The sequence below is a fragment of the Urtica dioica genome, chromosome 12, assembly GCF_054948205.1.
Source record: "Urtica dioica subsp. dioica isolate 48M chromosome 12, U.dioica_male_clone48M_v1_H2, whole genome shotgun sequence".
NCBI classification, from domain to species: Eukaryota; Viridiplantae; Streptophyta; class Magnoliopsida; order Rosales; family Urticaceae; genus Urtica; species Urtica dioica.
Window position 1 is genome coordinate 21,342,834 of NC_142767.1, and position 13,301 is coordinate 21,356,134.

Consider the following 13,301-nt stretch of genomic DNA (forward strand, 5'->3'; position numbering starts at 1 on the left):
ACAAAACTTGTGCTCTTTATATTCTAGTTTAATTTTCAGATGACCATAACATGATTGTATCTTAGAAAAATATATTATTTATCTTGAAAGATGATCTATATCTAAGTTTGAATGAATCTTGCGGAGATTCAGAAAAAATAAATGAATCTGCTGAAATTTAAGTGAATACAGATAATTAAGATTAAGCTTTGGGGAAGAGTAATATTGTGATATCTTTTCAATTTTAGGTGCTTTCTCGTTCTTTTGGGAATATTATAAAGTATAGATCGACTGAGGATTTAATCACACGTGGAGACAAGAATAATAACAAAAACTAACAATCTTTTTAAGCCATGAATGGCTCCTCTTATTGTCGATATTAGTTTTGATATGGAACTCCATGATATTTTCACTTGCTACCAGAGTCTACTAAACTCAAACGGATATTGATAAGTGCATAATTCTTGTTATTTTGTGATCATTCTTCACCACGTTATTCATCGCAATCACTTAAAATCACGTTTACAATTGAACATCTTATGATTTGAGTGTTTACATGTGTTTAGGTGAATCTGGGGGAGTTCAGAGCTAAAATGTCAATTTTTGGAGGCAAACAGATCAGCGCATTGAAGAGGAGCAAAGCAGTGGCTGTACCACGGTACAGCAGTCTAGTACCTAGGTACAGGAGTAAGAATCAGTGGCAGTACCGCAGTACAGCACACGGGTACCGCGGTACAGTTCCGTTAAAAGCCCAATACGATTCAAGTAAAGCCCATTCGGGATTTTGACCTAGCAGAGGGAGACTACGATTTTCAGAGCAAAAGAAGAGCCGCAAAGACTACGAAGAGAGAAGAGGACTTTCGGCGACAACTAGAGTACGGACGGTTTCCCCGTGGAGACCGTCCCGACTCCAAAACTCGTTCTATCTTCTTTCTTTTTTCTATTGCTTGTATTGTTTTTTATTTAATTATGTCTAGTTAGGTTTTGAACGGTTAAGGGGAATTTCAATCCCAAAACATGAATTGAAGATCTTGGTGTAGACTTTACTTTTTACTTCTTATATTGAAGTTGTTATTTCTTTTCCAATTGTTCAGTGCTCACGAATTGTTGTGTTTCTGTTTGGATTGATCACCTAGATAGGAATATAATTATTCATAGCCATACTTGCAATTTTAATCCGTAATTGTTAGAATTGCTAATAATTAGTGGTGCGACTACGGGTACGGGTTTCGCAAGGATCTTGTGCACGTAGTGAAAAGAGTAATCGGAATTAATTGAATCACGCGTGTTGAATTTATATTGTTCTGTTCGTCTTGCTTTCTGAATTCATTGTTGTTGTTAGATTAAATATAGGCGCGTGTTCATTAGGTTGTTTAACAATTAGGGCTCTTTATCGGCGCAACGTCATGATTAGCTAATATCAAAGGATTGCGGAGATTATTGACCGCGTGTGTCAATTTTCTGTGGACGTTGATTTTATACGAGTTGTGCGAGTATTGTCGAACCAAGATTGAATAAGATTGTTGCGGGAGCGAATGAAACCTTAACCGTGTCTTTTTGCCATTTGGTTTTCTTTGCTAAATTTATAATTTCCAAAAAAACCCCCGATTCTTTGTATTACAATTATTTTTCCTGAAATTAGTTAGTCATTTAATTAATTTAGATCATTGTGGGTTCGACCCTTATTTGCTGCTATACTTGGTATTCAATTAAGGAATTTATTTTTTATCGCGGAACGACACGCATCAGATATCCAATCCAATAATTAGTATTCTTTTCAAATTGAGCGAATGCATAGAACCGTTATCTTGAAAAGACTTACTAAAAATCTCACGTTAAAAGTGAATGAAAATTAATAAATATTTATAAAGTTCATAACTTACTTCTCTCATCATTAATTGACTTTGATACGAAAGACTGATATTTTACATGATATCAGAGCTTGAGCGCATGGAATAATTTCTTGTCTATGACGTGACATCCACAAGAGTTCAATGTAACTCTGCATATATACTAAGTCTTTTAGATTAAAGTTTAAATGACATAGAATATTTCAATATTAGGATCATATAATAGTATTTTCTCAGTTTCCAATCAGAACAATTAATTCCAAAAGTATAACTCGAGTGGTTGTAAGAGAAACAATTATGTACCAAAATACCGTTATATAATATTGTACTAGTTTTATAAGCTTACTCAGGGCTTACTACTAACCCAAAATTTTCGAGGAGTTAATTATTTTAACACCGGTGAAGATCAATTTCTTATACTGTGATATATTTTAAATTAATCATGATTAATAAAAAAAATACACTGCATTTGAATTTTAAAAGGAAAAAAAATAAAATTGGACTTTTATTTAATTTTTAAAGTGTACTTAATTGTATGGCAATATTTAAAACCAAAAAATTGAATTTTTTTTTAGAAGGGTAAAACCGAAGTTATTACGTACGACTTACGTTGAATAGTTCTCTAGCGAGATTTTTTTTTTTGGTTAGTTTTCTAGCCAGTTGACAAACGAAGCAACCGCCTCTTCGCTTTCAACTATATTTGTAGAATAAAATATATAAGTTAAATTACTTTGGCCAAACCTCCGAAGACTTTGAAGTCAAAATGTGGAAAACAACAATTTTATTAGTCTATGACACATACATTTTTTTTTTTTTTTGAGGTAGACAAAAATACATTTTCAAACGCACTAGTTACACGGTTTGAAAAAGTAAAGGAAAATTAGGAGCATATTTTACACCCGACAAAAAAAAAAAAAAAAAAAAAAAAAAACTTAGATAACATCGATATCTTACACACTGCTAAATAATTTCGCATCTCCGGAATTCAAAAGTATTTGGGATGACCAAACATAAAGTGATGATCGGAGTCCAGTTGATCATCGACGTGACCAAATGGGAAATCTTCTAAATTATTGTTAACAACGACGACGTTTGGCGTGTTGGGATCAGAATTATTAGTAACGACGTTAATAAGCGAAGAGTTAACCTGTGACGCCGTGAAATAGGCTGTGGCCTGAGCAGCCACCGGGGACGCATGATGAAACGACGTGGGACCCACAAAGCTATTGCTCTCTTCCAAGACTAAACGACTGTCGTTTGATAAAGCCTCGGTCTTTATACTATTAATAGCAGTATTATCGTCGTCTAGGCCTTGGGTGACTACTTTGAGCCCGGTCCTGAAGCTTGAAAGCATGTCATGGTCTAGCTGGACGTTAATCGTATCATTAATACTATTATTATAATTTGTGATCATGTTTTGTTGATCTAAATTTGGGTTGGAGGTCTGAGCACACGTGTGACCTCCTCGGTAAGTGATATCGAAGACGGTCGGGTCGTCGTCGGAGCGTTGGACCTGCTTTGTGGCCAAACACCCTTGGACATTCCGATGAGTGCACCGATAATAAGCCCTGCAATACATTTTATATTTAATCTGATTATTATTATTTAAAACTTAGTTCGTTAATTATAGTCAATGAGTTCGTTGACTAGTTCATTATATTCAAGTTCAACACGCTCTTTTTTCTTGTTGGGTGGTGAAGATGTTTGCTTCACTTGTTGATATTATTTAAATAAATAAAAAATTATAACGCTTTATATGTTTAAATACGTTACCTTGGATATTTGGCACCAAGAATGTCTTTTTGGCCATATTTTCTCCAGCTAAAGCCATCGTCAAGAGGCCCTTCAACTCCCACACCCGGATTCACCCTCACTTGCTTTGTCCAACGTGGAAAACTCTTCCTGCCACGTGTCATTGAAAAATACTTGTCACTACCTCGAACATTTATTGACTAGTGAATCTTAAATCCACGTACTCATGTTACTACATGCACTAATTTGTAACTCAATTTCAAGTAAGTATTACATTATTCGGTTCTTGCGTGCATATGAAAAGTGATTCATTAAAACAATTTAAAAATTATAATATGTGTGAGTTTTTTTTTCTTAAAAAAAATTAGATAAATAGTCAACTAAAACGTTTGGAATTGCTATAGTCAACGTTTCGTAAATCTTAGATAAATAGTCATAAAGATGACGCAGCCTAATATATAGAAGTGATTATTTACCTAAGATTTATATATATAAATATATAAAAGTGACTATTTAACTAATATTTAAAAAACGTTGGCTATTTAGCTATCTCAAACTATAAATTCGACTCTTAATGAACTTTTTTATTTTTATTTTTCATTCTTACTTAATATAATATGAAATAGGTATATATATTAACATTTGGTAGAGTTTGAACCAAGGGACTAGAGCAAGTGGTTAGAACTTAGAAATAGAACTCAGAAGTAAAAAAAATATATATACATATATTAAAAGAAAAACCCCGCACGTCGTACCTGATTTTCACAATTTTATATTCTGGAAATAATGAATAATATACCTCTTTTTAGAGGCATCTTGATCACGGTCGGAGTCCTGGTCGCTCCGGGGACTTCCGCCGTGAGAAGGCGGCGACTCTGACATGGGTACAAGGCTGGCTGTCGGTGCCGGAGAAATCCCCGCCGCGGCGTTTGACCAAGTCAACGTAGAAAGTCCCTTCTCGAAGGAGACAAGGATGTTGTGGACCAAATATTCGCAGGTCTCTTGGGACGACGATGACAGGCCGTTCGTGAGAATCATTTGAAGCTGTCTCGCCAATTCCTTCCCTCTCGTCAGCTCGTGCACTAGGTTGTTTTTGCTATCCCAATCTCCCATATTTTCCATAATAAATAATATATAATTATAATCAATCACTTTACTTATAATTAGCAGGCTAGAGAGAGAAACTTGGAAAATGGATGTATTTGAATTGATTAAGGAATGAAGAGCGTATGATGAATATACGAAGCTTTGCAAGTACTGGGAAATATATATATATATATATATATATATGTATATATATATATGTATATGTATATATATATGTATGTAACCTGAGAGAGAGGGAAATTATACTTATTTGACCGAGAAAATCTTCAAAAGTTGATTTTCTTGGAGGAGAAGAGACTGGTCTTTGGTCATATATATAAGCTTGTGTGTACTGTTTTTAGGAGTCTTTTTGCTGACTATTTCGTGGCTTCACATGATATATTTTATATTCTTAATCTATATACATACTATCACTTTATTACTTTTTGATAAAAATAAAAAATTAGTTGTACAAGAATGGGAAGTCAAAGATGAGGCCATGGAAGGACACGTGGAATCTTCAAACTTTGTTCCGCGTTGTTGCAACTTCTACTACCACGTAAGCACCGAGACGACAATGGTAGTGAATCTGAGAGAGAGAGAGAGAGCGAGAGAGGCGTTACAAATTTTTTTTTTTGCAAGGAAAGTTACTACATTTTGTAAGTTTGCTAAAAGAACCTTTTGTTTTTTTCGAAACTGGCTAAAAGGACCTTAGAGATATTGGACCTTAATATTCACCTTTTAATGCTTAGACAAATTTGTTATACCATGATGTATAATTTATAATAATTTCGTGATTTTTTTTCCCTATTCTGATCATATGTTTTACCGGATATTTTTTGGAGTTAATATTATATTGAGTGTGTAAATATACGTACTCACACAAATTTTTTTTTTTTTTTAATTCTGCTTCTTTTTTCGCAGATTTTAGCTAATTGTTGTAATATCTGATATGATAATTAGAATTTTTATGACATTAAGATTTAATCTATACATCATATTTACAATGTATATATAAATAATGTTTTGGTAAACTTTCACTATTTTCTTATGCTTTTTGAAACCTTGGCTAATTTATATTAAAAAAAATATAATAGTGGCTAATTGACTACAAATTAACCCAAATAATATATAATTATATATACAAAGGCGTCCCTGTTATCATATAAATTTAAGGAAGGGAAAATATCTAGAGTATCCCTCGTGTTTAATCGAAATGCGAGATTTATCCCCTCTATTTCTAGAAATATCAGATATATCCCTTCAGTTTAATATAAATGACATATACCTCCCCTAAAAAAATGTTATATTACAAATATCACCCTTTTCGTTTATTTTTTTACAAAAAAATAATTTGAACTCCTCAAAATACCCTTAATAGAATAAATATTTATTTACTATTTTATTAAAAAAAATCAAAATCTCTCTTTATAAAAAAAATCTTAACTTTTTATAAAGAAATTTTTTAATTTAATTTTTTTGTATATAGAATAGAAGATTAAAAATTATTTCATTCAGGGTATTTAGGGGATTTCAAATTATTTTTTTATAAAAAATAAACGAAAATGGTGATATTTGTAATATAACATTTTTGTAGGGGATGTATATGTCATTTATATTAAACTGGAGGGATATGTCTGATATTTCTAAAAATGGAGGGGATAAATCTCGCATTTCGATTAAACATAAGGGATACTATTTATATTTTCCCTTTAAGGGATATGGAATCCCTTCTACATATTAGAATAAATGAATAATTTTGTTTTTGTTTTTTGTTTAGATCGTGACTCGTGAACCTATTTTATAATATAAAAATATGATTTAACTAGCTTTCGTAATTATTAAGGTACTGTTCTTAGTTTTTACTGCTAAACATAATAGAAGGTGAATATTGAAAATATAAGCTGAATTTTGACAAGGCCATGCTATTTTTCTAGGGTACTCTAGAAGGTAGTCATTTTGAAACGTTCTATTTTCAATATAGCCAACATTTCAAAACTTTTAAAGAAATAGCCATTTTGATGACGTGTCAATAGTTATTACTAATCAAAATTTCGTTTTTGTCCTTCACTTAAATATACTATTCTTTTCTTCAAAATTTGGAATCAATTTTATACATTAAATTGAAATAATCATTTTTTTTTCCATAATTATAGGCAATCAGCTAGTAATTGACTTTGAATTTAATATGCGATTTTCACAACTAATTTTTTACGTGAAAAACAATCTCTCTCTCTCTCTCTCTCTCCCTCTCTTCATTTTCGGACCCGAAAACGCGAAACTTCCTTTGATCTATAAATGAAACCTATGAACTTTTCCCAAAAACGTGCACCATCAACAAAAAACCTAGGAAAAAAAATATGAAAAATAAGATGAAGACGAATAATAATAGATATTAATGATTATTAACAAATAATTATTTACTAAACAGAAACCCAAAAACTTTGGAATCCAATAATTTAACATATATTAACAGTTATTAACTTAATGCAATTCATAAGAAAAAAAAACTAGAAAATCATCCGAACCCAGAAAACAAAGCTTCTTTCGAATATATATATATATATATATATATATATATATATATATATTTTGTAAAGACGAGCATTTTTTTTTTTTGGAGAAAAGCGCTCAGAATTGATTTTTGAATTGCAAATCAACGTATATTAATATACGTAATTCGTAAAAAATAGGAAACAATCAACTAATTAAGAATAGTGAATATATGTAATTTCTAAAAAAAAATAGGAAACAATCAAATAACTAGGAATAATTAATAAAGAATGATATCAACTAATCGGTTATTAAACCGTTTTTCTAAAAAAAAAAAGCTGAACATAAAGGTGGTACGTTTAAATTCACGCCGAAGGGCACGATTGGAAACTATTTATTGCCATGTCACTCTTTTGGCTACATAACTATGAATTTTTAAACGTTGGCTATCTCGCAAAAACAATGTTTGCGGTGGCCTAATTCTTTACAAATTTCATTTTTCTACGTTTACTAATACATAAAAACAAAGATGAACTTATAAGTTGTTAAATATACACCGTTCATATTAATAGGTTATAACTGATCAATAATTTTAACCAGCGGTTAAAATTAACCAATTTTTATGGGTACAATAATTAGCAGCCTAGTAATTTCAACAAATTTTTAGTTTAACCGATCAAATCTTGTTAAAAATTATTATTCTTGAAATGTTTCAAGGGCAAAAGAGTTTGGTTTATGAACTTTTTACAAGGCGGTAGACTTTAATTTGTTAAAGAAACAATAAAAAGATATGTCGGTTTAATTTGTTAAATATTGATTTTTATCTTTATTTTTATTTACATTTTGACCTAAAATTATATGATTATAATTTTTTCATATATGTCTTCCTGAAAAAAATATCCTACGTCTCCTTGAATATTTTAAACTTTCACATTTGTTATTATATATATATATATATATATATATATATATATATATATATATATTCATGGAGGTTAGACAAAAGGCTAAGAAGTTTTAATATTTTAGGAACTATAACTACACTATATATGAGGATTGAGGGGGCTTAAATAAGTAAACTTGGACGTAGTTTAAGGAAGCTTCAATAAACGGCATGAATTTTACGTCAGATTCTCGGCCCCATGATTACGTTGGAGGTCTGATCAAATTTGATTAATCGTCTACTTTTGTGCCTCTTGTGATGCACACCTATGTAATTAATTATTATTATTTTTTTGCTCGAAACACACTCATGTAATTAGGTCACAAGTCCACACACTTTTCTGAGATTAGCCTAAAGTGTCTCAAATCCTTGCACTTTTGTTAAGCCTATAGGTGGGGTGAAAAAAAAAAAAATTTCTTTCTTGCCGTATTTAATTATACCTTGTACAGTTACATAGACATATATTCATATATATATATATATATATATATATATATATATATATTATAGTTTTATTCTTGGTACTTAATTACTCTTTGAATTTAGGAATCTGGTTACAATCAATGACTTTGAATATATATATATATATATATATATATATATATATTTTTTTTTTTAAATCCTATAATATATATATATATATATATTATAGTTTTATTCTTGGTACTTAATTACTCTTTGAATTTAGGAATCTGGTTACAATCAATGACTTTGAATATATATATATATATATATATATATATATATATATATATATATTTTTTAAATCCTATAATATATATTTATGTATAAGATATAGCTCATGAATAATCGTGGGCAAAAGACATAAGTCGGAATTGATTTCTTCTGATACTATTAACATAATCGGAAATTCCGTTCCCGTGGTTAACGAACTGGAATTTCTAGTACCTTCCGATATTGTTCATCGTGCTTTTTTTCTAATTTTTTATTTTATTTTTTTGGATAATATTAGAATATATTCTAAGTTTAATCTTTTTTAATTTCCGTGAATAGCATCGAAAATTACCATAAGGAAGCCTTCCACTTCCAATAAATTTGAATTTTGGTCCTTAACAATAAGAAACCTTCCTTCCATTAAGGACCCGAATTTCTTGTCAATATTGGAAGTGGGCTATTATTATTTATTAACCTTGATAATTATATAAGACCACCTCACTTAATATAATTTTCGTTTATAAATAATGGTAGTAATGATGGGTTAAACGCATTAGCTTATGAGATCGAAACAATGTGGTATAAATAAAGAAAAATATGAAAATCTTATACAGTATGCTTATTATCAACATTAATTCAAGGCATATATAAAATTATAAAATAAAAAGTTAACAAGCCGACTATTTGAACAAGTTTTATTTTTAAAGATTGGCTATTCTCCTATAACTAATTTAAAACCATTACTTTTATACCTAATTTGACATCTATTTATTCATGACATTTAGGGAACTAACCAATTTGAAACTTGAAGTTTGTAGAGTAGTCAATATTTGGTATATATAGATTTCAAAATGGATGTTAAGTAGCATAAACGAGATATATTTGACAAAAAAATCACCCTTTAACTACCAATATAAAAACTAATAAAAAATAAAATAATTAACTAAAGGAAATTGCCTATATAGCATCCAAAATTTGGAGAAAATTACTCCTACATGAAAATAAATTATCAACTAACAAAAAAAAAAAGTTACCGTATTAGAATTTTGAATATAATATTGTTACTATTGGTTAAAATCTGTTAATAGTAGTTTATAAATATATATATATCTTGGTTAATATGCAATTTTTTAACGTTTCAAGCGGCTTAATTCATATAATATATTTTTTCATTTATTGCTGAAATAATTTAGAACCTCTGACATGTAATCAAAGTCAGTATAGATTGGTGAGCGTAGCTTAAGCAAAGTGTAATTTTAAGGTATACTTAAATTTATATATATTTTTTTAACACATTGTAAATGTTAGCTATTATTCTTATTAAATTGATTACAACTTACTATTTTATCCAACTTTAATAATCTATTCATTTATTCATGCAAACCTTATGTATTCGTTTATTTGAATAAACTTGTCACATTGTTGTGACTTTGAATTTGCTATCAAACCTATACTTAAATTTAATGTTTAATTGCATATAACAGTGGGGTAAAATATTGAAGGGCCATGAAAACTATATATAAGGGGGCAATTAATGCCTTTTTGTGAAATATGATATAAGGAACTTCAAAATTTCTTTAAATTATGCTGTACTTAGTTTAAAAGGAAAGAAAAATATTCGGACCGAGATTTAGTTCCAAATTCAATGGCTTGTATTGCATGTAGGGAAACCAATCATCGTCAGTTCATGGTGGGAACACGTGTGTTTATTTCAAAAGGTACTACACCAATTAACCGCGTCTCACAAAAATTGTCGACAAAAATCAACAAATTATTACTTCAGAGTGATGAATAAAGTCTTAAACCGCGTTGAAAAAAATTGGAATATACTATTAGACCGTTGTTTTAGCTCCAACATTTTAATGCCATTGTGCCAGTTATTAGTTACTAAAACATGATTATATCTGGGTAATATTTTTCATTAAAGACCGATCTTCAAAAACTAGTATATTCTAAAAGCTCTTGCACTATCTAATAGATTTGTGCAGGTACACAGAATATTCTAAATATTCAAATATAAGCAGTGTAACTAATCCACAAATAAAAAGAAGCTTAAAACACCCTAAAATTAGATCAAATAAGATGGTTTACTTCTATGAGCACAGAAGCAATCAGAGCAACGATCATCAGTAACGCTGAGAAATCAAGCTGATAACTTTTCAAGTCGATGGCTTCGCTTGAACCCAAATTCTGATGTGTAGCATTGTTCGGAGAATCAGGAACACGTGTGATTGTAGAATTCACAGAAATTGTTGAGTTCGAGCCTGAAGATCCCAACGAAACTTGAGAAGCCGGTGAAGCAGGACTATCATTTAATCCTTCATATATATCAAATTATTATTAAAAAAAAAAAAAACAAAATTGTATTTAAAAAAAAAAAAAAAAAAAACTTCATAACATGGAAACTATTTCACAACTAAATCATCCTTTCTATATTCTCCAACTAAACCATATGTACGTCCAACTTTTCATTTATTTATAATTTTCGTGCTTTTCTTTTTTCCCACAAAATAAATAATTTACGTACCCTCCCATTTATGTATTTTTAACTTTTTTTTTTTAACTATGTATTATATATAAAATCAGAAATAATTGACAATTCTTAATTATAACTACAAACTTAATTGATTTCAACTCGTCTCGAATTTCATGCTTAGACTCTCTTATTTATTTATTTATTTATTTATTTTTTAATCCTAAACGAACCATCCATGCTTCTCCTAGCTAATCAACCATGCATGCCTAAACTTTCTAGTTTTCTTGCTCTAATTTAATAATTTTTTTTCTTATTTCCTTGAGAAAACTAGTATTAATTAATTAATTTTGTTTATGGATGCGATAAAATTAGAATTATATAGGTTTAGAATTACCTGAAGAAGAAGAAGAGCAGAGAGAGAGGTCGAGTGGGAGAGAGCAGAGAAGAGGAAGCTGGAGAGCGAGAGAGGCGTTGATGGGCAGAGAAGAGAGAGCTTGCGTGTGGTTGAGCACCGCGCAGAGACAGTCCGGGTGGACAGAGTTGATCTGACTCAGGCTATCGCAGCACTGCCTCGCCGGAGATCTCTCGCCGCCCTGAACGAACGGCCCGCACGCCGTCAGCCCCACCAGATCCGGCATGCACCGCACCACATCCTGCTGCGCCTCCAGCAGCCCCGTCATCGTCATCATCACCACCGAAACCGCCGCCAAAGGAGCGATCATCATCATCATCGTCGTTATTATGGCTTTGCTTTTCTTGATTGGTTAGTTTTGTTTTAGCAGGAAACTTCAAAGGAGATGTGATTGTGTATATATATATATATATTAGTTAGGAAGGTGTTGCATGCATGGAGTGTGTTTTTTTGTTGTTGTTGTTGTTGTGCATGCAGATTTTGCGTTTTTGGTCACGCGGGCTGTGGATAAGCATATATGAGAGAATAGTTTTGACCAATTTTTCATCTTTTTAATTTCACAATTAACTTGAGGTGTGATTTTTTTTAATAGCTTAATTATGCATTGTGAATGAGCTAGTAGCAGTTTGTGGCTTGATTTTTTTTTTTTTTTTTTTTTTTTTTTTTTTTTTGTTTCCGATGAGACTTCTCACACGATCGATGTGCGTTCATCGGATTAATCTTGAATCGATATTGACTTTAGGTCTCATTCTTCTCGATTGGACTCTTGGTTATTATGCCATATGTAATGAAATACCTCGACCTCTTGTTATAAAAAAAAAACTATCTAATTAATTATCTTGAGCTCTTGTATAAAATAGAAGAGTCATCGGGCAATTTCAAATCTTTCTTCTATTTATGTATAAAATTTCGATCTCTAAATCAAATTACTGCTTTTTATAAGACACACAGACCAGGAATGGTTCAAACTTGAACGGGCTTTGAAGCATCTTTGAGGCGGTTTTGAGAGACCTTTTAGGTGTGGCCATAGACCCATTTTGGGACCCCAATGAAGCTCCACAAATTTGTACATTATATTTTGTGGCCTAGTTTTCAAACGTAGAAAAGTGACACTATAACAAAACTTCTTCTCCAAGTCATTTCTTGTTTGCCTCTTTGCTTATATCTACTTTTATTATTTTAGTTTAGTACTGAAAATTGATTAGGGTCATACAAAAATTATGAAATTAACTAATAACTGTACCGATTCATAATCAAAATATTGAATCGATTCAGAATCAAAATAACAAAATTCGATTTGGTTACCCAATAACCAAATCCAATTTATGATTATAAAACCACATTGGAAATCCCATAATACCGGCGATATCAATTGCTTAACCAAATTTTATATATTAACAAAAAAAAATACCTTCCGTGAGCTAATAATGTTAAAGTATTTGGTATGAGCTTGTTCTTTCGAAGACTCAAATTTTTTCCTTTTCGGTAATTGATAAAAACCTTCCTTGAAAGTCTATTTTTCCTCTCTAGATAAAAAAAAAAAAAAAAAAAAACCAATGTTCCCTTGCTAATCACTAAACACGAATTGAAAAAGCAATACTTAAGATTCCATTTTAAAAATATTTTTATGCTAAT

The 13,301-nt window shown here is 30.6% G+C and overlaps 1 protein-coding gene across 1 annotated transcript; it reads right to left on the minus strand.

The window, feature by feature from the left end:
- Positions 1-2,734: 2,734 nt before the first annotated feature.
- Positions 2,735-4,832, minus strand: LOC149380273 (putative WRKY transcription factor 53). Its single transcript, XM_089603092.1, has 3 exons — positions 4,381-4,832; positions 3,603-3,731; positions 2,735-3,397 (listed from the first exon to the last, which is right to left on the minus strand). Exons 1-3 carry the CDS (start codon positions 4,701-4,703, stop codon positions 2,815-2,817), a joined length of 1,035 nt encoding a protein of 344 aa, XP_089459218.1. The 5' UTR covers positions 4,704-4,832; the 3' UTR covers positions 2,735-2,814.
- Between the last annotated feature and the right edge of the window lie 8,469 nt (positions 4,833-13,301).